Source organism: Oreochromis niloticus, linkage group LG23 (assembly GCF_001858045.2).
Source record: "Oreochromis niloticus isolate F11D_XX linkage group LG23, O_niloticus_UMD_NMBU, whole genome shotgun sequence".
Taxonomy (NCBI): Eukaryota; Metazoa; Chordata; class Actinopteri; order Cichliformes; family Cichlidae; genus Oreochromis; species Oreochromis niloticus.
In genome coordinates, this window is record NC_031986.2 from 32,937,373 (window position 1) to 32,961,574 (window position 24,202).

At 40.6% G+C, this 24,202-nt stretch overlaps 1 protein-coding gene across 4 annotated transcripts in view; it reads left to right on the plus strand.

Moving 5' to 3' along the window:
• Positions 1-24,202, plus strand: part of lpp (LIM domain containing preferred translocation partner in lipoma) — a 179,246-nt gene that overhangs the window by 98,457 nt on the left and 56,587 nt on the right. For all 4 annotated transcript variants that reach the window (XM_025902823.1, XM_005451220.4, XM_005451219.4 and 1 more), the window contains one exon: positions 11,380-11,985. In XM_025902823.1, coding sequence (XP_025758608.1) covers positions 11,380-11,985 — 606 coding nt within the window. The remainder of the gene's footprint in view (positions 1-11,379; positions 11,986-24,202) is intronic.

Here is a 24,202-nt window from a genome sequence, read left to right on the forward strand (position 1 = left end):
TAAATGTAGCGCGTGCTCTGCTGACTCAATAACTGCGGAGCTCCAAACCTCCTCTGGCATCAACATCAGCACAAAAACTGTGAGCCGGGAGCTTCGCGGCATAGGTTTCCATGTCTGAGCAGCTCCTGTAGGTCTAATGTGTCGGTGGCCCAGTACTTTTGTCCATATAGTGTAGCTTACTGGAACCACTGATCTTCGCCAGTGTTATCTACTTCAGTTAGCTACTTTGTGCTAACAAACTAGGCCCTGAAAATGAATTGCGCTGGGCTATTGCACAATACCGAGCTTTTGCTGGAAGTTAGAGACAGGACGAGTATGAAAACCTAGGGTGTTAGCCCAGGTGGAGCTGCTGGGGGTGCAGATCTTTATAGTAAACCTTATTTGTGCAGCAGTAATTTCAAAAATCATCACCAACACACTATTTAGAATTAAAGAATGAAATTGCTGCTTTTTGAATACAACAAGCAGCCACCACTGGGCCACCTTTTTACGCTCCATCACTGGCTTACTGCTTGTTTGAATATTTAGTAACTGTTTTTATTTGGCACGGTGATCGGAGGAAACACAGGAGAGTGTGTTCATGCTAAGTCCTGCAAGTGAAATGCACTGAAATCTGAGCCCAACCAGCCCTACTAATATGCAGCGTAGGCCTGTCTAAGCACATCAGATCTGTTGTGGGGGAGTTAACAAGGAGGCCCAGATGAGTGTCAAAACAGTGTGCTCATCAAGCACCAGAGCAGCACCACTGCTTTGGTGGAGGCTGCAGAAGCTTCTCCTGCAACCTCTAATTCACACTGACCTGTGGTGCATTTCTAGTAATCAGATGAATCAGCAGCCCTCCTACTGAGATTCTTCAACATCCAGTTTATTTTGTAAACTGTCAGAAGAAAGCAGAATATTTCAACTCTCATGCGTGCCTTGACATCAAAGCTAAATATGGTGGATGGATATAAGAATAAATGTATAACTTTCTCATCTTAAGGATATTTTAAAATCCAAATATCTGCACTCTGTCAAATCTGATTTATTTGGTGTATCTGTTCACACTGATTGCATTCACAGGCAGAGATTGATAGATTTGGTGCCCTGCTGTTGGCTGACTATAGAGAGCATATTCTGCTGCTACGCACAGGCACAAGGAAACATACAGAAGCAAAAAGTGTCACCTAGTCCGCCAACAGCAGGCGGTAATTACTGTAGTTGTTTCTAATCCCTGTTACATGCTGTAAAATGTAAAATGTGTTGACTTTCGGAATAGGAAATGTCATATCTGAAGCTCAAAGACAATTCATTTGAGTCCTATTTTAATATGAAAGAAGTTAAAACAAATAGTCTGCAAACATGTTTTGTCTTTTTGAGGAGAAATGTGTACACAGCACTAATGTACTTTACTAGTTATCCACTGTATAACCAATTAAGTAACCAGTCCCCTTCCCCCCGAAAATAAGCAGTGACATTTTTGTCCCAATTAAATTCTAATGTGCTTTCTCCATTAAAGCAGCAGCAGCTCGTTCTGATCTGATTCAGTCTGTTATGATAAGATTTAAGTTGAAATTAAAAAGCTCTCCCCGTCTGATGGCTCCACTCTCTGTGAAACAATAATGTGCAACGCCATGAATAAAATATTGAAAGCCCGGGCTCACTAAATGACATACACTTGCCCCCATAGTAAACTTCCCCAGTTCTGCCATGCTGCATCAGGAGGCGTTTGATGGTGTCTTGGTGTGCGGTGCTTTAACTGAGGTAGCATCTTTCCAGATGGATTCAAAGAGGGAGAGATGCTCAGCTGTTACTAGGCTGCCCTCTGGCAGTGCCACAGCTTCTGGGAGCAAGGTTGTGCGACTCACTTACACTCATGGTTCCACCTCAATTAAAAACCTGTCAGCGAAGCGGTTTCTTTGTTTCCACGCATGCAGGGAACTTTAGTGCAAATGTTGGTGCTGTCTGGAACGATGACTGCTGATCATGGCGGTGCCTTTCAGAAAAGAGAAATGACTGGACCCTGGACTCATTTGACAATTTCTGTCACCCACCGATAAGTTGAGGGCTCTCTGACTTATGGTGTTTGCGCTCTTCACTTCTCTCGACAACAGTTTGTTTGATCTATATGTTGAGTATCGTCCCCAGAAAGTGGAGCACACAGTTTTGTGGGGTTTAAAAGGTTTCCACCAGTGTTTTATTATCCCAGTGATTCAATGGGCTTAGGCACCTTTTGAATTACTACTTCTCTAGAATATACAGTATATAATGTTTGGAAGCCTGAAATATAAGTTTACAGTTTTTACAGTATTTAGCTGCCTAGTGCGTAGTTTGTCTGTCCGGGTATGTTAAGCTAGCAGCCTGGAGGGCACTCACAACCATCTAAATTATCAGTCATGTAAAGTATGAACGTGGATTAATGAATAAAAGTAACTTAAGGTCAAAACATTATCTGAACTGTCACTCCCAATTCCCTCCTTGTGACAGGCTCCCAAGAAGATGGTTTAAAAACAAGTCAGGGCTTCAAAGTGCTAATAAAGTAGTCATACGTGCGACTATCTTTTGAGTCTACTCGTTAAATTTTCACCTGATTGCATTTGTGTAAAGCTGTTCCGCCTGTCCCATCGGAGCTGTTTATATATGTATATTTAATACAGAGAATAAGCAAAAACAAAATACAGTAGGTTCCCATTAAAAGACAAGCTCAAGTCAATTTTAAATTTGCTGTAATTTTATGCAGTATTATGTGCATTTATGTCTGCCCTATTGCTCCAACTGTCCCACACAGAAAAAGCGTTTTTATTTAAAAAGCTGGCAGGTACAGTATGTTTCATCTCTTTGGCTAACACTGTATGAAATCCCAAATAGAAAGGCACCGTCACTCATCCGAAAAAGCCACAGCGCTGCATTGTTCTGCTTGCATTTTTTTCCTCATTGTCAGATATCCTGATGTCTCTATAATAAGTTGTCATGTCCATACAAAACAGATGAGCATTATTGAAGTGTGCTGACAGTTCAGCTAAAGTCGAGCGCTTGAAATGCTGCTGAGATGGATCTTACCACATGAGTGCCCTAAGGAGCCTTTACTTCACACTGTGCCAGTCAAGCCATACTGTGACACTCCCATCTCTCAACAGGCAGAGCGTTGCGTCTGGCACTCACTGTCACAACATGGCAGAATGATAGGCTCGCGCCGCTTGCTCCCAAGTCTCCCACTGATCGTGGCGTCTGCTGAGCGATCTCAGAAAATATAGACTATAGACCTCTGCGGTGGTACCTCGGCTCCCTGAGAGTGTGATGGGGTTTATGACCTTTCTTCAGCTCCTCTTGTTAGGCTCGAACTCTGGAGGCATCTCATGGGAACGCTTCACCGTTTCAGGTTTTTGTACAATCCCCTCAGGTGTGCTGTTCATCCTATCCACATTTAGTTGCTTTTGAGGTGCCAGAACAATAACGATTATAACATTTATATTCATAAATGTGTCAGAATATTGTAAGAAACACAAGATCCGAAACATTAGAAAGCCCCTTGATTCTGTCATCGGGGGTGTGCTTCCGGATGCGGTCCAAAAATCTCTTATTTTCACAGTTTCACACTTTTCTGTGGGTCAGATTGGACTCTTTGGTTTATTTTTATTTTTCTGAATGAGTGACGCCGTGAGCTAACCCATCCATTAATGAGATAATTAATGATTATTCAAAAGTTGTGGCTGATTGGTCGACCGTTTCTTAGCCTCAGGTTGAGGTTTAGTCCAAATTCACCTCCCATCACCTCGCCGTCGTCTTCTTTGTTTTGTTGCCCTTTTCGTTTTTTAACTGTGGCCACAGTGGCAAACTTTGCTCTAAATTTTCATTGAGGAACACTTACAATAGAGTGCATGTAGAGACACTACAGCAGCAAAAAAGGTCAGTCAGAGTGAACGCGAGTAGCCGGCTTCTGTTATGCCTTTAAGGACAAATTGTAGCCAAACAAATGTGCGCTTTACACATAAGCAGTTCAAGCTGTGAGGACAAAATGTTTTTGTGCTCAGAGGTGACAGCTCAGTAATATTAGCCTCGGTTGTTTCCAGCTTGTGCCGCTGTCACTGGTCATGACACTGGTATGTATGCTAGCCAGCCTCTCTTATTCCTTATTAAAGGTCAAGGCTGTAGGCAACTATTTTTTGCAATGGATATTTTGCTCTTCGGGGCTCCGACACAGCGCGCGATTGTTCTCCAGCTCATCTCCCCGAGCTGATCGGACTGTATCGAGACGACGCTCCAGTGCTGTAATTATAGGGCTTCTTGGTGTCTAAGTTTTTCCTCTCAGTTTGTTTTATACACTGCAATTCTCTTTGATTGCTTTGTTGCAGTATGGAACAATGATGTCGCCACAGTGCCGGTGGCACCCATTGACCTTAAGGTCAATCTGGCAGCAGGTTCTGAATTTTGACAGGGGCAGCCAACTGTGGAGAGAGGCGGACGCCTTCAGGCGCTCTGTGTGTTCCGTCAATGTTCGTTAGTCAAATAAACTGTGTAGTATCACCCCTTTGTCTTTTATTAACAGGGTGAACCAATGACAAATTTACTTTGAGCCAGGAAGCTGTGACAGTGTGTGTAACCTGCCTCTTTACATCATCAAATACCAGTGCTAAAAGGCTTACCATCAACTGCTGTCATCGCGCATTATCTGTATACCCCATAACACGTGCAAGCTTACAGCACACAAGCGAGCGCGCGCAGCTTCTAAGACGGCCATCTCTGGGATTGATGACATCGACACACTGTAAGCGATGGACGTTTTCAACAGCCGAGTATTTCTCCCGAAGCGGGAGAGGTCACAAGTGCAGAGAGAGCTCATTACAGAGATGAGTCAGAGATGTGTGGTGAGAGGCTGGCCTGTAGTTCTGCAGGAGGTGAATGAAACAATTAGTTTCTGCTGTGAGAGAGCTACAAAACACACATTTCCCTCTTTTGTAAAGATAGCCTGCAGAAGTGCCACGATCGGTAACTTTTCACACAGTATTCCCGAAAATGATTTTTCAGTTGCATCAGTGAGTAATACGCCCTACTTTGTATGATGTTGTTACATCATCCTAGAAATATTACATACTTTTCCCCCTGAAACCTAGTTTTTTAAGGGATTACATAACCATGAATTTTGAAACATGGACTTAATGTTCAACTACAACGTCTCTAGGTTGTCTTGGTGGTAAGCGCATAGAATCTCCATGTCATGTACATCTTACAGCTGCCTGCATGTCTGTGTGCATTTCAAAAGTGTTTGCACAGGAGCTCCACCGACTGATATTAGTTACTGTAAATGGGAAAACCGAAAAGAAAACAGTTCCTTAATCCTAAAAATAGAAGTGTGGCTGTAATATTTTTAGGCTCTTATGGTGAAATCTGTGCTTTTTAAATGTTTAAGCTGTGCATTAATCCAAATTTCGTACAACACAGTAGGGATGCTGTCATTTGAGAATCTCCATAAACTGCAAGTTGAATTTGTTTATTAAGATTACTGCTGTAAACACTTAAAAATACATCATCAGATGATAATAATGTATTTTTTTTCTGTTTGTTTCTTTTAATTATTGACTAAAGATAAAATGATAAATCATTTAGATTGCTAGGTCAGTTCATTGTATACACCCCATATATTTGCTGTATGCCTTTTATTAAAAACATAGTTAACCCTCAGTCCATTAATCATTTAATCATTGTCTTTTAACCTGCTGCACATCTGCTCAGACAGCTGCTCCTTTACGATATGCTTGTGAATGACTATCTTCAATCATTAAAAGCTATTACGAGAATGTATTTATTTATATTAAAATGTACACGTTAGCTGCTTACTTCCCAGGTTTAGTCTGTGTAGACACAAGGATCTAATATTTAGAGCAAGTTTTTTGGTTAATAATTCAATTTCACAAAATCTTGCATAAATATTTTTCCCCTCATGGGCTTCAAACATAAATTTAAACATAATTTATGGAAAATCAGTATTAGAAAATGCTAATTAGAGTATATTTTCTATTATTTTTCATTCAAATAACTCTTAGCCCTTTTTATTGGATCTGTGAATTTGATATTTTCACATTCATCTCTTCAGCGAGTAGGACCGGATCTAGTCAGATGTTTTCACAACTCTAATAGAAATCAGGATTTCCGAAGAATATGCAAAAGGAAAATATAAACTAATATGTCCTTCTAATATTACTGCGATATAGAGCTGCATCTAATTCTGCAGCAATGCCAATGAACCAGTGGAGGCAAAAAAGGTTATCGAGATGGTTTTCAAGAAGCCAAACATGATACAGGGGAAAAAAACACATGTAGAAACCAGAAAAAATGAATAAAATATTCTTCATGTATGTAAATATTTAAAAAAAAAAAAAAAAAGGTTTATAATTAATTAATCAAATAAATTGTTTAAAGAAAATAATTTCTCAGTTGGATTTCCATAGTGTAGTGGTTTACACATTAACAAGCCTAGCAAGCGGTTCAGGACCGGGAGGATATGCACACTCCTCGGGGGTTGAATCTCGCGTGAAAATATGCCGAGTCAATAATGCGGAGCTGCCTGTTGCAGCGATCCCTTAAAAATAAGCGAGCAGTAGTCGTAGATGTTGTAAACACATTTGGCTGATGCCCCAATACTGTTTTATTTGTGCTGTTAATATGAGCAGTAGTAGTCGGCTCACTTTCTCAAAGTGTCCCAAAGTGATTAGTAACCAGTTGTAGTGGTAGTGTTTCAAGAGAAAAAGATGCGACACGATAAAGTTCATCAATTCAACATTTATTTCAGGCGAGGATAGAAGCATTTTTGAAATATTCACTCATAAAAGCGGGGCTCATTTGAAGGGGCGAAACCAGAGTTAGATATGCAGATAAACGATCCACAGAACAAAACATTCCCTATATGTGTGTATATATGTGTTATCTGCAAACAGAGTGAGATAGCCCAAAAGAGCTAGAGGTCTTGCCACGTTCCACAGACACATTATTTAATCATATTTAATATGCCTTATCTGGAACTATTTTAGGAAGAGAATTGATACCCCCAATTTCATCACTGTACTGTTAAATGTGCCTGTTGTGCCTGACTGTGGGGGGAAGATTAATGCACGCCTCAGCGTTGATTGGGAATTCTTCCATGGTCATAGTGTAACTGCTGAAAAGGACAGATGCAAATGGACAGCAGAGCCAAACGGGGGGGAGCAGCTTCTTTGTACGAATGAGAGACAGAAAAAAAGTTGAGAGAAAAATATCCAAGGTCTTAGATGAGTCTGAAAAGATGCAGAACTTCTCTCTCTTTAGGGGTTTTCCCCAAGCTTGCTGAGAAACATAAAAAAATAAAAAAAATCCCCCACCCTCGTGGTTTGAAATGCAAAGTTAACAGTTTTACTCAGCCCCCCCTAAAGGCTTGTATAGTCTCTCCTAATCTTTTTTAATGTGTCAAAAGGCTTTCTTGAGAGTCTCTGTGAAATTTCACACTTAAGTTGTTTGCAAAGTCAGTCTGAATTACAGTGTAGAGTGAGGGTTAACTTTTCTGAAGGGGTCGGGGAAACTTTTTAAAGTCTGTATGTTGTGTTTGTGTATGGCAGAAGGGGGAGGAGGGTGTGAGGGTGTTTAGAAATCAGTGGTGCTGCTTGTATGTCCACACTCGGATGTGAGAAACGGGTAATATCATTTTTCAGCTTTAGTGGAATTTTAATTGTGATAATAAAATCCGAAATTTAATTTTAGTGAACAAAGCATCGGCAAGTTTTGATTTGTAATAGTGCATACTGTACTCACATGCAGCTCTTTTATATATCAAATTATCACCTCAGTACGAGGGAGGTCTGTTTTTATATGCAACACTGATTTTGTGCAACAAAGAGAGGGCTTTGTGGTACTGCAGTGATTTACTCAAAAACTGCAAAAAGTAGTAAAAAGAAAAAAGACATGAAGGAAATCTCTCTAAAACAAGAAAAGATCTCTCTAATGAAGAGGAAACAAAGCAAATGTTTTTGTCATGGTGGCCGTAATACTTTGCTAAGCATTACTTCCAGATATGAAGTAATGCTTTAATCATAGGTTGCATACAGTTGGGACGTCCCACTTTATTAGTGCCAAAAACCAAGCTGTGCAAAAGTCTTGAGCCACCCCCCTTATTCTTTATAATTTGGTTGCAAGGAGCGACACTTTCTAAAAGGGATGTTGAGCAATAGTTCTCCAGGCTGCAGGTATTTTACTTTTCTTTGTCTTTTTCACTCATTTTCAGTCCAGTCCTTGTACCTGCCCATTTTCAAACATTTGTTAAGCCACTTAACACTGACCTATGAACCAAGGCACCTAACAGAAGGGAGGAACCAGTGTTGGGTTTACAGATCGCAGACAACTTAGAAACAAAATAACATATTTTAAATTGTATCTTTAAGCATTTTGTTACCAGCAGCCTGTTACAAAAATAAATAAATCAATAAATCCCTGCACCTATTTCTCATTTTCTTAGCAAAATATAAGGTCATGATAGGTGGCTCAAGACTTTTGCACAATACTGTATGTAGGTTAGGCGTTTTTTTTATATATATATAATTTATCCATCTGTCCATCCATAACACTGAGCGGTGACCAGGCCAAAATCATCAGGGGTCTCCTCCCGGTGGGACATGCCCAGAACAACTCACCTAGGAGGCATCAACAAGGCATTCCAATGAGGTGCCCAAACCACCTTAACTGACACCTTTTGAGATGGAGTCATGGCTCCACTCTGATTCTCACCTAAATGACCGAGCTTGTCCTCCTTTTATCCAAGACAAAGCCCAGACATCTTTATATGCAGAAATATTTCCACAGTTTATATTTGAGATCTTATTCTTTCACTCACCTTTCATTGCCAAAGGTGAGGGTCATCGACAGCTTCACTCCCCTCTCTTCCCTATGACCAACCTGGACAGCATCTTCATCCCTGCAGATGCTGCATCGTGCTCGCTTACTAGAGAGCCAAGATAATCATCATCATCACTGCTGACATATAGATCTTCAGTTGATTTACAGTGATGAGCCCAAGCATTATAACATTTTAATACTGGGATATGTTATGATCTGAGTTACATTACATGGCATAAGAGTCAGTTCTCATGGTGTGTTCATTTGGGAGAAAAGAGCAGGTGTTAACAGAGGCAAGTCTTTGGAGGATGTGCTGGAAAAAATCAGATCCATGCCGACTGCAGCTCGTAACTTCCAGTATTTTAAAGGATTTGCTGTTAATGTCTAGTTTCCTGAAACTCCTGGGAAACTTCACAGGCCTTATAGGACACCAGGATTTGGTGGATCGAAGCTGTTTTGATGGCACACGAAGGCCCAACAGCATAAGGCAGAGGTGGTGATAATTATGGCTTAATGAGCGGGCTTTAATTGTAAAGCAACCCTACACGAGACTGTGCTCTTCTAATTGAGTCAGTGTTCTGCAGTTTTACCCGTTTTTGCTCAAAATAAATACTCTTTATAATTGTTACCAGCTAATAACATTCAGTATTATCAATACAAAGAGTCTCAGATCCTGCCCGTCAATCACTTCCCTTAGATGCACTGATAGTGCCTCCGACTGGCCTCGTTAAGGTTGGCAGGTCAAAGACATAAAAAGAGAGTTTAGTCGATATGAAAATCTTTTACCCGGCACAGACTTTTCTTTCTGATTTGGTGCATCGAGCAGTTTCATCACCCTCAGAAAAGAGTGAATCCATTCTCTTAATGTAATTTGTGGAAAATGTACCATGACAGTGTAATTATTTTGAGGGGGCCAATTTGCATTTCCTTTGCCCGGCAAGCTAAATGTTACTGTAGGTTCTAAGGCCTTAAAGATAAATGAATAATCTAGAGTATTTAAAACCCATGAAACATTTAAATGAAGTAATTTCACTTCCTAAAGGGCATAGGGAAGATGTTTCCATACATACTCACACTCACTTTTTAAATAAACATCAGCTCTAATCACTGAGACAGAAATCCTAGTGCGAGCAGGAAATATTTTCTGGATCCTTTAATGGTTCCTTAGGGGCTCCCCTCTGACTTAGATTAGATGGGATTTAGACAAAGTTGATGCTTTTACCAAAACTTGGAATTCTTTTTTATCTGTGGACATTATAAGGAGCATGGTACTGTATATGTTTCACTGATAGAATTACTACATAGGTGTAGCAGTGTGGGGAAAATGGCGTGTGACATTTCTGTGCAGCCGGCTTTGATCAACTTTGAAGGGAAATCGATTGGAATTGTTGCTCTGCCCCATTTTAGAAGACATCTCATCAAACCGGGTTGCAAAGGGTCTAAAGACTACAAGTGTTCATTTTTGTTCCCTTAGTGCTGCAAATTTAGTAATTGACTCTGATTTTTGGCTTCAGGCAGTAACCTAATAAGGCCATCCAAGGTTAATGATAGACCCTTTTTAGACTGGCTGAATGTCTGACACCGATATGTAGTCGTGGTGAAAAACAATTATTACTTACATGAGAGACACTCGGGGCAGAAGCCTCTGACATATGAATGAAGTGTTGTTATTCTGCCTGTTATTAGCTGCTATATTTTCTTCTAGTTTGGCTTGTACATGAGACATAGCCTTTGGACATCGGATCAAAACGCCACAGTCGTTCAGATGGAGAGAATCTCAGCTCCGGGTTGTGTTGCTGCTTTACAGGCATCTCTTCCCAGGAACGCCAGCGCCACAAATCTCTGTGATTTAAAATCTTTCCCGTCCAAGCGGCTGGAGTCAGCACAAGTGTCATTTGCCTTTGCCAATCTGCTGTCACGACGTCCTCTGCCAAACAATTTATCCCCACCCCGCCTGCTTTATTAGCCATAGATTATGGGTGGTCATGGACAGTGTAGAGCCTCTGCTGTCGAGGTAGCCGTATAATTGACTGTCGGGAAGCAGGGTGGATACTTATTGAGCGTAAACTACGCTGTCAGTGAAATGCTGTAGAATACATCTGTTGTATTATTTTGGCACTGTGCAGGATTTCATTTCAGTGCTTTTAGTTCACTTTACTTTTCAGTTAGCATCTTTTTTAGTCATGCTAGCACCCCAGCTGTGGACATGGCAGTCTTCTGTTTGCATGTAGCAAGAAGTCAGAACTGAAATATTTTTTTCAGAGGATTTCTCTTAAATATTTCGGATATATGCATGGTGCTGAGGAGATTAAGTCTGGTTATCATTTGTCTTAATGTAACTGTGAGATGGGCAGTTTTAGAAAATTGCTATGCTATGCTAATTTTCAAAACTTGATGTGGTATCAAACTCTGCTAGGATGGAAAACATGAGAGATTTGACATGTTAATATTAGCATTTAATGTTGTTGTTTTTTAAATTTTTCTTTATGTATATGTGCCTTCTAAAATGTCACTGAGCAGTACCGAAATTCTTTCTCTTTTCAGAATTCTGGATCCATGGCACCTTCAGCAGGCTCTTCCCCGAACGCTCCCGTGACAGGTTACAAGCGTATGGTCATCCCAACTCAGCCTCCACTGACTGCCACCAAGAAGTCTACGCCCAAACCTCAAGCTCCTGGGGGAGTCTCATCTACATCACCTTCTCCTCTAACTCCTGTGGCCAAGACTCCAACCCACATGGCTCCTCAGCCGGTTCCAGCCTCCTATGCTACAGCATCAACCCCAAGCCAGCCCACCTTCAATGTCCAAGTGAGGTCGGCTCAGCCTGGACCCCAGCATCCAGCCCCAGGTGGGCACAATTTTGGCCAGCAGCCCATTCGCAGCCCCGCACAGGTGCAGTACATGCCCGCTCAGCCCAAAGGTCCTGACTTTGCTTATGGCCCGCCACAGCCTGGCTTCTCCCCAATGGCACCGGGGCCATATCAAGAACAGCAGCATCCAGGTGCGCCCCAAGTAAGTGGAATAAACTCTAGAAGACCTCAAGCAGTCCCAGCCCAAGGATACCAGCCTCCAGGCCCCAAGAAGACCTACATTACAGATGTGCCACCCAGCTTGGCTCCATACACTACTAGTCCAACAATTCCACCAAAGGTAAGAACGTCATCATCATCATGCAGTCATTGTTCATATTCTTGGATATGGTAGTTGGAAAAGGCTTTAATCTCGTTATTGACATCCACCAGTCTAATATTTTCTGTCACTTTAAGAATCTAAGTTGATAGCTTTAGGTTAACCACTGTGGCAGCACAGTGTTTTAGCGGTTAGCTCTTTTCCTCACAGCCAGAAGGTCCTGGGTTTGAAGCTGGGCAGGAGGCACCCTCGCCCCCCCCCCTTGTTTCTGTGGGTTTTCTCTGGGAGTTCCAGTTTCTCCCATAAAAATATGCCAACACACAAAACACAAAGCAATTCTCATTCTAAAGAGTTTCACTTCCTGTTTTAATAAGTAGAATTGCCAAGCTGTCCTTTGAGAATTGTAAGGCATTTTTACGCTCAGCTGGGACGTTTAATCCCTCCAATGTGTTCTAGGTTTGTCCTGCAGCGTTAGGGTTAGATGTCCCTGGAGTCCCTGACTTGGAGGTGTCCTTACTGGACGCTTGAACCACCTCAGTTTGCATTTGTCAAAAGCATAGTTGCTCCTCTTCAAACCTCTGTGAACCTCTACAGATATATCAAAAATGGGAAGAAAGGATTTCAGTCACTTAAATGAGAAATTGTGGTCTTTGAGTCACCAGGTGCCAATGGTTTAAAGTTGCAAAATCAAAAGATAAATAAAGAGCTCTGGTTATCTCTTAGACCACCTCATCATTCATTCCTCCCGTTGAAGTCCTCCTCCATTTTATTGTCACGAATATGACCCGCAGGTATTTAAACTGCTTTGCTTGGGTCAGCAGCTCACTGACAGAACCTTTAGGAAGTGTTCACCCACATCCACTGAGCCTTGCAGGTCACAGCAAGACAGCAAGAGTCTGAAAAACACAGCCTGGTCTCATTCTCTCTCTGTTGTAGCTTTCCAGTTATGCTTTATACAATTTAATAAAGGAAAAACAGTGGGTGTGCAACAGTGCAGATCTCCGTACTGTAAACATCACTGTTATTTGTGTATTCATATTTGTGTGGAAGGTATGCATACATTTGTGCAACATTATTTGCCAAAGCAGTATGAAGCCATCTTTCATTGAAATTCTCTGAATTAAGTTATTTAAACCTGAACCTGTTGGGCTTTACACCATAATAGGCAACTTGTACTAGTATACTTCAGCAGTGAATCTACCAGCTGTGTTATGTAAACCTAAGCTTGTACTTCGCTGTAATAGTTATTTTTCCAGTTATTTGTGCACAGCACAACAATGTGTCAGTTTCCAAACATGTGCATGTGGTTAGGAGCTATTGTATGACTGTCCTTCAAGCAAAGAAGAGCTTTTAAAAAACAGTCGAACATGGAAATCTTTAGACTGAATGATGATACGTGATATACATTTTTGTATTTTTTATTAAACCAACTGTGTTATGGTGCAATCACTTTCTAGATTGACCTGTTTTATTTTAAAGTGCAAGAAATGTTGTTTTCTTAGTCAGGAACTGCTGCGCTTTTCAAAAAACTCAGTAAAACTATTCTACATATTTCTTTCTGATCTTTATGATGAAAACCTTTTCACTGGGTAAATCATTTGGTTTCACGGGGCCTTCAGATCCAGGTTCAGATCCATAGTCAGTGTGTTAGTTGCAGTAGAAGACTGTAGGCAAGAAATAAATGTTGGTTTACTCGTACGCTTTATTTGGAGCATTTTCACCGCTTTACCTGCCTTCAGACAGGTCTTTTCCACAGGAAACTGAAGTTGTTACACTCCACCACACTCCACTGACCAAAACACTGTTTTACCTCACAAAACACAGGAGTTGTCTGTCTGCCGCTGCCTCAGTTGGTTAGTTTGTTTTATTGCGTGAGTTCAGTGTTTAATGGGTTGATTCCATCCGTCCAACTGTCCAACCAACCATCCATGGGCAGCAGTCCAAATCCCAGATCTCCCCGGCCACCTACTCCCCACCTGTCGAGGGGGGGTTCCCAAGTGTTCCCAAGCCAGCTGACCGAGGTAATCTTTCCAGTGTTTCCAGGGCCTGCTCTGTCCCTCTTCCCAGCAGAAAATATCCAAAACACCTCACCTAGGAGGTGCTCAGGAGGTGTCCTGCTTAGATGCCTGAACCGTCTCAACTGGCTCCTTTCAATGTGGAGTAGTAGTAGTTTTACTTTGAGCCACTATCATGAATAACTTCACCCTGACGGAGGAAATTCATTTCTGCCAATTGTATCCACACCTCATTCTCTCAGTCATGACCCAGAGCTTGTGGCCATAGGCGAGGGTAGGAATGCAGATTGATAGCATCTGCATCAGTGCGGACTCTGCACCAATATATCTCCCGGTTTGAGCCCATAGGTCTACTAGTGTATGGATGTAGGGCTGCCACAAACGATTATTTTGATAGTCGACTAGTCACCGATTATTTTTGCGATTAGTCGACTAATCAGATCATGCATCCATTGGACGTAAAACGTACAGCTTTTCGCACCAGCATGCATCTGCTCTTATATAACTATCATTAGCTTACAGCTTTAAGTGTTTAGGGTATGTGCTAACTAAAAATAAAGACAAGATGATAGTTTATTAAATTTAATGAGATTTGCAGATTGTTTCGGTGAAGTTTAATAAACTCTTTGCTATCTAAAATATAACGGGACACCGGAGTATATTCTCGAACATCTCACACTTCTGATAATCAGTTGTCTGCTTGATGTTTATTTAGCCGTGTATAAACTATAACTTTAATCTCAGCCAAACCGATTTACTCAGGAACAAATAAAATACTAAAAAAAAAAGCCAAACAATAACATTTTTACGTTATCTAAGTGACTTATATATGTTTAACCTGAGTAGCGAAAGACGGTGGTGGGTTTGAAAACGATTTGCAGGGAGTCCGGTGTTCTCACGGGCTCTAGTGAGCCTTGACCCCGGGTAGCTATCGAGCTAGTGGGTAACAGACGTCTCCGAAAACGTCGGAGCGCTTTTGAAAATATGCGGTGTCTTGATAAACTGAGCAGATATTTGAGGTTTACACAGCTACATTCTCGCCTGAAAATATGTTAAACGTTTATTTTGTGACCCAGAAAAAATAATAAGAGTAATATTAAAACTAACTAGCTGCCGCCATTGTTGAAAACTGAGCAGGGCCGCGCTATGAATTCTGGGACACTGCTTCTTCTTCTTCTTCTTCTGAGTTTAACGGCAGCTGGCATCCTTGTACATGCAGTGCTGCCATCTTCTGTTTCAGTCCGTCATTACACTCTTAAATCCTACTACTTATTCCTGCGTCTTTTGTGATCTTACAAAGCTTCAAACGACGCGTCGACTATTAAATCAGTCGTCGACGATTTTGATAGTCGACGTAATCGTGACTAGTCGACTAATCGTGGCAGCCTTATATGGATGTTGTTTCTGGTTTCTGGGTCTGCATTTTGAAGTCCAAGTTTTAGTGTTTTGGCAACGACCATGTTGTTTTATTTGTTTATTTGCTTATTTTGAGCCAGAAGTAGCCATATCTTCGAGGTTATTATCTGACTCTTGTTTGGCTTGCATCCATAAAATTTCCAGGTGAAGCACAGACGGTTAGAATTTCATTGACCAAAAGTGGACTTGACTGTCTGTAAGTACAATAAACATTTAGAAAGCTCCATTAAAAATGCTTTAAAAGGTTCCAACAGCTCAGACAGAATGGAGAGGTCCAGCTCAGTGACTCCAGTTAAGGTGCAGACTAACGGGTGCCCATCTGCTCAATCACCATCAATCCCAATGAATGAGTTATGAACAGAGACACTATCCAGGCCAAAAACCATTTTTTATACCAGAATCTAAATGTTTGTTAATGCTCTGAAATCAGGCATTTTAATGTAGAAGCCTATGAGCACATGTCTCTGTGTCTGTCTCTGTGCAACAGACTCTCACCCAACAAGACCTAGAATTGGCTCTAGCCCCCCCACAACCTTGGCTTGCTTAAATAGAAAGCAATGGATGGATGAACAGAAATTAATAAATAATATTTTAAAGGGAACAAGCAGACAATATAGTAAAAAACAAGGCAAAGGATTGAGTACTAAACCTTTTTATAGATCTGTACATGACTAAAAAGAATAAAAACCCTCTGTTGTCCCATAGAATCTATGCCACAGAGACGAGCTATTCTAATCTCAACATATCCAGCCTTCGACAATCTCTGGAAAGTGGAAGGCCCTTGAGTTTTCTTTAATTCAAGGATTTTATGATGGTTGAAAATACAAACTGGGCCTCCCAGCCTCTGGGAATAGCTCATCAAGGACTGTACTTTACTAAATACAAATTAGATTCAGCATTGCAGCAAGTATTTTAAAAATAAGTCTAATTATATTTGTTCAAAACAAAAGTCTACATTTTGCTTGAAAAGCTCACTGCGGTCCCAGTATGATGCATTATTAAAAAACAAAAGGTGGCGTTTATTACATTTGCGAGCATCTCTTTGATTTCAGATAAAAGCGAATCACTAATTTTACAGATATAGCTTGTGCTCTATATGTATATATTTGTCTTTCTTTCCCAAGGATATTCTGCAGCAGGATAATGGGCTGTGAGCCACCCCTCACCCCCACCCCTCCTCCTGCTGTATTTGGATGTTGTGAAACACATCAGGAAACTTTAATGCTCCATATCCATGAATGGGCTGTAAATGAGTGATCAAATCTGAGCCGAACCTCCTCTAAAACATGTGCATCCAAACCTTTAATCTAATCATTTTGTTTTCTCACTTGTGTCCAGAATAGCAGCGTTTTAATGCCAAAGCAGAGCAGGGACATCATAAAAGGCAGATTAGAATGAAAGCACGCTCTGTCAACTTTGCCTTTATGATCATCTCTCTGCTTGACCCAGTGTCGTGACATGTTCATAACCTTATACAAACAGTCATAAATCGACTTAAAGTGAGTCTTTTAATCTGTTGTGTAAATAACCCAAAGCCCAGTCATATAAAATGAACTATTTACATTTTTTGTCATAATTATCAAAAGCCATCTGAAGTCACTGAGAGCTAATGGTGATTTTATGCAACCCGGGACTTTCTCAGTAGGGGGTCTGTGACTTTGATTGAGGACTTTATTAAAGAGATCATTTTGCATAATTGAGGGTATTCATAGAAGGTCAGTTTCATCAGAAGTCGAAGAGAAAATCCTTGGATGAAATTCTATGATCTAGACTAGTTCTGATTAGCTCGCCTGCTCTGTCCCTGGCGTCACCCCACGTCACCCTCAGCTACCCTACGCCCAATCCCCCAACGTACCCTTACTCACCCGCAAAGTGAAGGTGTGAGAAGAGCTCCTCGCATCAACACACTTCAACGACACTTAATTACCTAAATCCACTAGTGTTTGATCTCAAACAGATTTCATGGCTGCCGGTTAACGTACCACTTTCCGCGATTCTCTCAGTGTTTCCAGCTGTTGGAGCAAAGCTGAGCTGGATGATGCCCTGTGTTTTTGCTAAGCTTGAGTGACGTTTGACAGGAGAGGATTATTTTGCACTGCTCAGTCCCCGCAGCCAGTTAAAGCCCCCTCGAAGGTCAATGATGGTTTCAACTGTCAAACATGTTGAAAGAGCTTGACGTATTTCTGCCTTCCAGTTCTGGCCACGTTGGCTTTTGACCTGCCCGACAACATTTGCATATGGCGCCATCAGGACATGTCCAGAGAAACCTTTATAGCTGTGTAATCGGGTACGAATCACCTCCCAAAACTGTGTTTTTAACCTATAAACTGATCCAGGTGAAAGTTGATCAAAAGTTAGGCAAAGTTAAGTATTCCTGATTTTAATATTACTACGGTGTTTAAGAGAGTAGCTAATTAAAAAATAATACTTTCAAGGCTAATCAGACAGCTATTAAAATGGAAAGTGCAGAATGATTTTATGCTTTTGTGCAGATCTTGAAAAGTAAAAAACAGCTTCTGTCTGAGGTGGAATAAAGAGGATTCATCACGTGCTTTAGACAAAACACAAAAAGTGTATAAGTTCAGTGAAACAAAAAAAAAAAGAGTAAATAACTTCAAAGCATTCAAAAAATGACCAGAAGTCAAAAGTTGTTGTTAGATCCCACATTTTTCGTTCAACTGTGCTGAATAATGCCCTGACTTTTATGAGAAATGTTAATAATGAAAGTGCTGACATCAGCACGGATCATTTTTAGGAACTAATTGCTCCCTGGAAGTCCCGTTATGACAACTTGGACTTGGTTGTTTTGGGATTTTTTTTTATACTTAAGTGAAGAGAGAAACCTGAAGGGGCCTTCCTCTTTTGTTTGTTAATTACCCCCCACACCCCCCTTGAAGTGAGAGCTTGGAGTCCTTTAACATTATCAGTGCACCTCATTCTCCAGGGAGAGCTTAGTCAGAATTTAAGTAATGCATCGCTGGCTGTACAGGCTGCACATTTACAATCACAATGGAAGACTATATGATGTATAGCATGATGTCATATCGCAGGATAAAAGTAAATATCGCATCACGGTGCTGCATTTTAAAAGTCCCACAGAGTTGATTCTGTTCATCTGGACATCACTCATCCAAGTGACTTCTCAGTCTGCTTCTTATTTCTGCTTTTGCAAACACAATGTTGGCACATTTATAGGACTGAAGAAGTCCCATTGATATGTGGAAACGTTTCTCTCACTGAAAACGCTGTATATAGATAACCAGAATGAACTGTTTGGGATTTCCTTACCTGGGTACTGTCATCAGGGGGCATTTTAGAAAATGTGTGAAAAAACCAATGATGTGGGCTGCTCGTGCTCGTGCTTGCGGTGGTGTCGTCGGCTCCTGCTACAAGAAAAAAAGGAAGTGATAACAGACCAAGACCTTGTTTGTGAAGTGAGTCTGAGCGTTAAAAACAGTGAAAACCTTTCACGTGTGCTTCTTTGTTCTCTGATGTCAGATGACTGTAATCTGTCATCTAACTGACTGTTACCATGAAAAAGTTAACTAAAGGACTTTCCTTGTTATGCTGGAAAAAATGAGCTCTGGTTACCTGTAGCTTACCTGTAAATCGTCTTTGTTGTTGCTTTTTGGTTGTGTAGGACCCCAGTTCTCAGAGGTAGGTTTGCATGGTAGAGATAATTATATTTATGCATGTGTGAACACTTGCTTGTTTACATCACATGCGTGTCTCCTCAGGAGATGACCCTAGCTGCCCTAAATTTAAGAACCATGTGCAGATCTTAAAAAAGCCAGCAGACTGAGTGCCGGGTTACCAGCTCGGCTGCAGAGAGAATTCAGCGCCTGGTGCAGGGTTACCACCATGTGTAACTACAAAGCGAGAGCCAAAGGCTTCGATGAGATGAAGACATGTTATCTGTAACCCTGTGATCTTCTCTGCATGTAGATGCACCTTGAAACAAATTGCAGTGTGTTCTGTACCAAATATGTACTGACAGGCAGACGGCTCCATATTTCTTATTGTACTGACAATTTGTGCTTAGCATCTATGCGCTGGCCTCATTAAAAACATGGATTTTTCTTACATCAGGTCAGTGATCATGTCACATATACACATCTACTGTCCTTTTTGTCTATTTTCATTTCCTTCACAGCTTCATGGAGCCTTTACATAGAAAGCTCATCCACATATTTTTATGTGTTTTTCTTCAGTCTACAGAATCTCCCTCCGGCTACATGGGAATGAAATAAATACTCCTTAGAATTCCTTAAAGCTGCCTTCTATTTTTACTTAACCATAAAGTCTTAACATCAGAAAAAGCAGCCTTAAATTCTCGCTCTGTACCTCAACACATTTATGTGTTTTCTATTCAAACGCCACGATACTTAAGGACACAATCACATCTATTTCCGTAAAACCGTTTTTTTTTTCTGCTATATTAATTTACAGTGGTGCTTTCAGAAGAACGATGCCACTAAAATAAGCCTTTATGTGTGAATCCGAGTGCGTTTGTGCAGGTAATGAATCTGAAAGTATAATTAGAACATTTTCCATGCAGTTTCTCAGTCTTATTGTCTTGACAGCACAATTAAAAACAAAATGAGTTATGATTTTGAAAAAGCACACCCACGCATATCTAAGTATGAATACTCCAATTACACCTGTGAGCTGCTTTGCCCTTTAAACTGTTTTTTTTTCCATGTCTTTAAGAAGGCAAGATTACACATAAAAGCAAAAATAGCCTTTTCTCTGCTTTTCTTTAATAGTAGTCTGTGAGCTTTAGTCCGGCAGTTAATGCTGCTTACTGCTACGTGTTCACGGCACCAAGACGACATAGAACTTGTCCGTGCCTTTAATAGAAATTTGCAGTAGTAATTTGCAGATTAGTTCAAAATTATAAACTTGGATTAATGTTTACTTGCTAGAAATCATCATATTTGCCTTTGCTGGCACGTCGATGTGTTTCTTACGCATTGCCAAATGAGTAGAAACGCATAAAATAAGAACAGACCGGAGCTGTCTTAAAATCCACTGGCGAGACGAAATATTGTGACAGATGAAAACATCACATCTCTGTGTGCATAAAAAACATCTTTCCATCATGTTTTCCACTTTTTTGTCAGAGGCAACGTTTCAGTTAAAATTTATCTCTGCTGACGAGATTTAATGGCAGAGGATGGAGAATTGGCACCACCAGCATTTTATCTCAACAAACCAAACCCCGATGTCTGCTATTAGTAAAGGAAGAAATGAGCATTAATTTGGTTTTTCTTAGGATTTTTTTTTTTAAGTTAGTTGAATTCAATTAGTTGAAATTGTGCTGAAAATCTCGCTACTTAAAGATTACAGCATCCAAGAATGGCATAAGGTGTCTTATCTTTCGGAATCCTCTGGATGCAAAAAGAAGTTGGATTGTACAGAAGTCAAGGAAAAACAAAATAAACGTACTTTTTGACTGACTCATGACCTCATTAAACACTTAACGCCTTACTGTATAAAACATAATGATTGTTATGTTTAACACTGTGGTTTTTATTAGCGTCAACAAGCAGGATTAAGGAGGATGTGCTTTACAGTAGGGAAAACAGTGGTTTGGCAGCAGGTTTGGAGCAGACTGACCCAGATCGATTGAAGCGTATCAGCAATTCGTCAACTTTTGTAAATCGTAGTGACTCTGAACCTTCACAAACAGTGTGTGAGATGTCACAATGGCTACAGCCATCTTTTATATACAGTCTTTGGTAACCACACCAATACTGTACAGCTGACAGGAAATTCCACGTTGCTCTGCTCCCTTTCACAATAATGATGATCTGTGCGTTTTACTGCCTTTCTAGTCATTCATGTAAATATGGAAACATCTCCTATATTTGCTCCAACCTTTGAGCTCATTGGTTGGTGGTGAGCTCTTTTAAGAAGTGCCTCCTTCCATGTGTAGAATACCACAGCAGCAGGTCAGTCGAGGTGGAGGCCCTTGGAAAAACCAGTAAATATAACTACAATATACACATAAACTAAGAGCTGCAACAGGCATTGACTAGGGATGCGCTTGACATTTCATCAATTTAAAGTTTTTAAAGTGTTCTGTGCTTTCTGAAAAAATATCAGGAAGTTGCTGGGAGGAAATGTAAGGGTGTGTAAGATAAATCTTTAAAGTGCAAGAGAAACCAAACTGGTATCAATAAACATTTACACAGCAGGTATTTCCAGCAGTGTAAAGCCTACTCCATTTTAATAACTAAATCTAAAAATAAAGACTGTTATAGTCATTTAAATAGGAGGCTGTGCAGGACTTTGTCACATACTGCTGAAAAACGCCACATGAGGTACTTACATCCTCGCACCCTTTAAGCTCATGTCAGTTTGGAATATTAAATCTTTGGCCTCGTATCGGCTGACTGACTTGTGCCTTGTAACTATGCAGCACACATTCTTGTCTGCCATATCATCAGAAGTCATTACACCTCTAATGCAGGTCAGACGGTGTGACAAGGATCAGCTGTATTCCCCGTAGCATTGCAGAGGTACAAGCTACTGTATGTAAATACTGCTGTGCCTCCGGCGTGTTGCTGGCACAGTGTGTAGCGGTGGTCCACTCAGGATCTTGTTACCGAATGCTTCGCAGACTAAAGGTCAGTCCGGCGGACCTGATCCGAGGTCAGCGATTTATGGCGGATCTCCTTATGGTTCACTTTCTTGCCAACACATTCGAAAGCTTCCTCTCAGTTACTGCTTCCAGGTTTAAAACAGGTGTGTGACAACATAGAGGAACTGGGCCAATTAAGGTTAATAGAGACGCTGTGCTATGAATAAATGCATGAGACAATATTGAAAACTGATTACCTAAGTGATGTTTTACTACCACCGCTGTTCAAAATCAGAGTAGCTGCTGAAGTATGGGAGTTCTGACTTTTGTTTTAAATTGGAATGCCTCTACAGATGACTAATAAATAAAATAATGACAAAGTAGTGAAGACTTTTAATTGTGCACTAAAACTACAGCTGTCCTGATGGTATACAAAACCACCTGCTGGGAAAAAAAAGGAACATCCTGAGAGTTTTTAACCACAGCTACTCCTTGATAGTAATTATAAGGTGAACTTATAATCATAACAGGTCACTAAAGATTTAAAATAATACTTTTCTTTAGTATCTACTAATTGGTTAATAGTTTCGAGTAGTATTGTTCCTGTAACTCCATTTCATAGTTCCTTACATGAATTGGTCCATCAGTATGGCAAGGAGAATGGCAGGTTATGTGCAATAATTTTTGAACACCATAGGCTTTGATTGTATCTTAATTTCTAATTCCAATCACTGCGCTGTTTTACAGTCAAGTGGCTTGCAAACCTAAAGTAGTGTAGAGGAAGGCTTGATTTTAAGTGTTTCTTTGCAGGATTTCTGAAGTATTCCACATATACAAACTCTGATTTACAACAGACAAAACCATTAAAAACGGATTCCTGTGGAAAATATAATGGGGTCATAAATGACCCTGTCTGATTGCTAAATAGCTGGGTTTCTTGTGATTAAACACAATTTTATAGCATTAGTAAATGAACAAAGTGTCCTGGTCATTATCGCTGTAAGTATAAGTGAGCGTATGGCCACTGTAAGCCTAGTGTTGGGTTATGAAAGACATATAAATAATTTCAAAAAGAACAGCTATAAATCTATGTAATGCAGCTTTTCATGGGTCTTTTCTTTCCTGGAAGGCTCCATTCAATTGTATGTGTGAATTCCAATGAACTACCAGATTCTTATTTCCAGGCAACTCCAATAAAGAGATGTGCAGCTCTGAGTCTTTACATGGAATAAAAATGATTTTTACAAAGCTTCTGTTTACAGAGCTGCAACCTGAATGTTCTAGAAAACCTTCTAATGATTATTTGATTCATGATACTCATTTTATAGATGAGCTCATTGGTGTCACTTGAATATTGTTGTAGTTGCTTTCAGGTTCTTTTTTTGTTAGTTGTTGATTGGCCGTTACCTTCAGCCAGTCGTAACCCCTCGTAGATCAGAAGTGTTTGTCACATAACTGCTCATAAATAATAGCCCCTGCCACTGTGTTCTCTTCATGCCCCCTCTCAGACGAACGGCTTGGCTGGTAAATAACTGGCCCGATCGATACCTGTCATTGCAGTTCAGTGAGCTCCGGCAATCCAAAATGTCTCAGCAGTTTATTTTCTTGTTTTCAACCTGCTGTCGTCGCTGGGCTGGATTGAAGAGGTGCAGCCATATCCTGCAGTACTGAAATTTTACCACAGCTTTAAAGCGTAGTGTGTGTTACTGTGTGGGGCTTTGGTGGCATTTACCCACTTCTCGAGTTCTAAAATAGAGTTCACACAGCCCCCCGTCAACAACAAACCACCCACTCTTCCCAAAGCAAGCGCACCCTTCGTTCTGAAGCTAAAAGGCTGTGGAAAGACTTTCTTAATTGAAAATATTACCCTGTCAGGCGAAAAGACCAGAGAGTAGGAAGTTACGAGCCCCTAAGTGGGCCTGAAGATGTTTTTACAGTGTTTTCAAAGTTCGATTTTAAGTTGTTTTTAAAGGCACCTTCAGAGCTCATGACCTGTGTCCACGCCACATTACTGTAGTGCTCTGTGCGTGATAGATTTTTAAAACTGAGGCTTTTTAAATGTCAAGAGAGGAAATGAAGGGACGAGGAGACAGAAGGCAGTAAGCAGGAGACTGCAACAGCGCAATCAGAAATATTAAGAAGCTGCAGGAGATTCAAAATTTTAAGAGAATGTTTGCACAGGAAGAAAAGAGAGAAAAACTCAGTATCGGCTCAGCAGTCA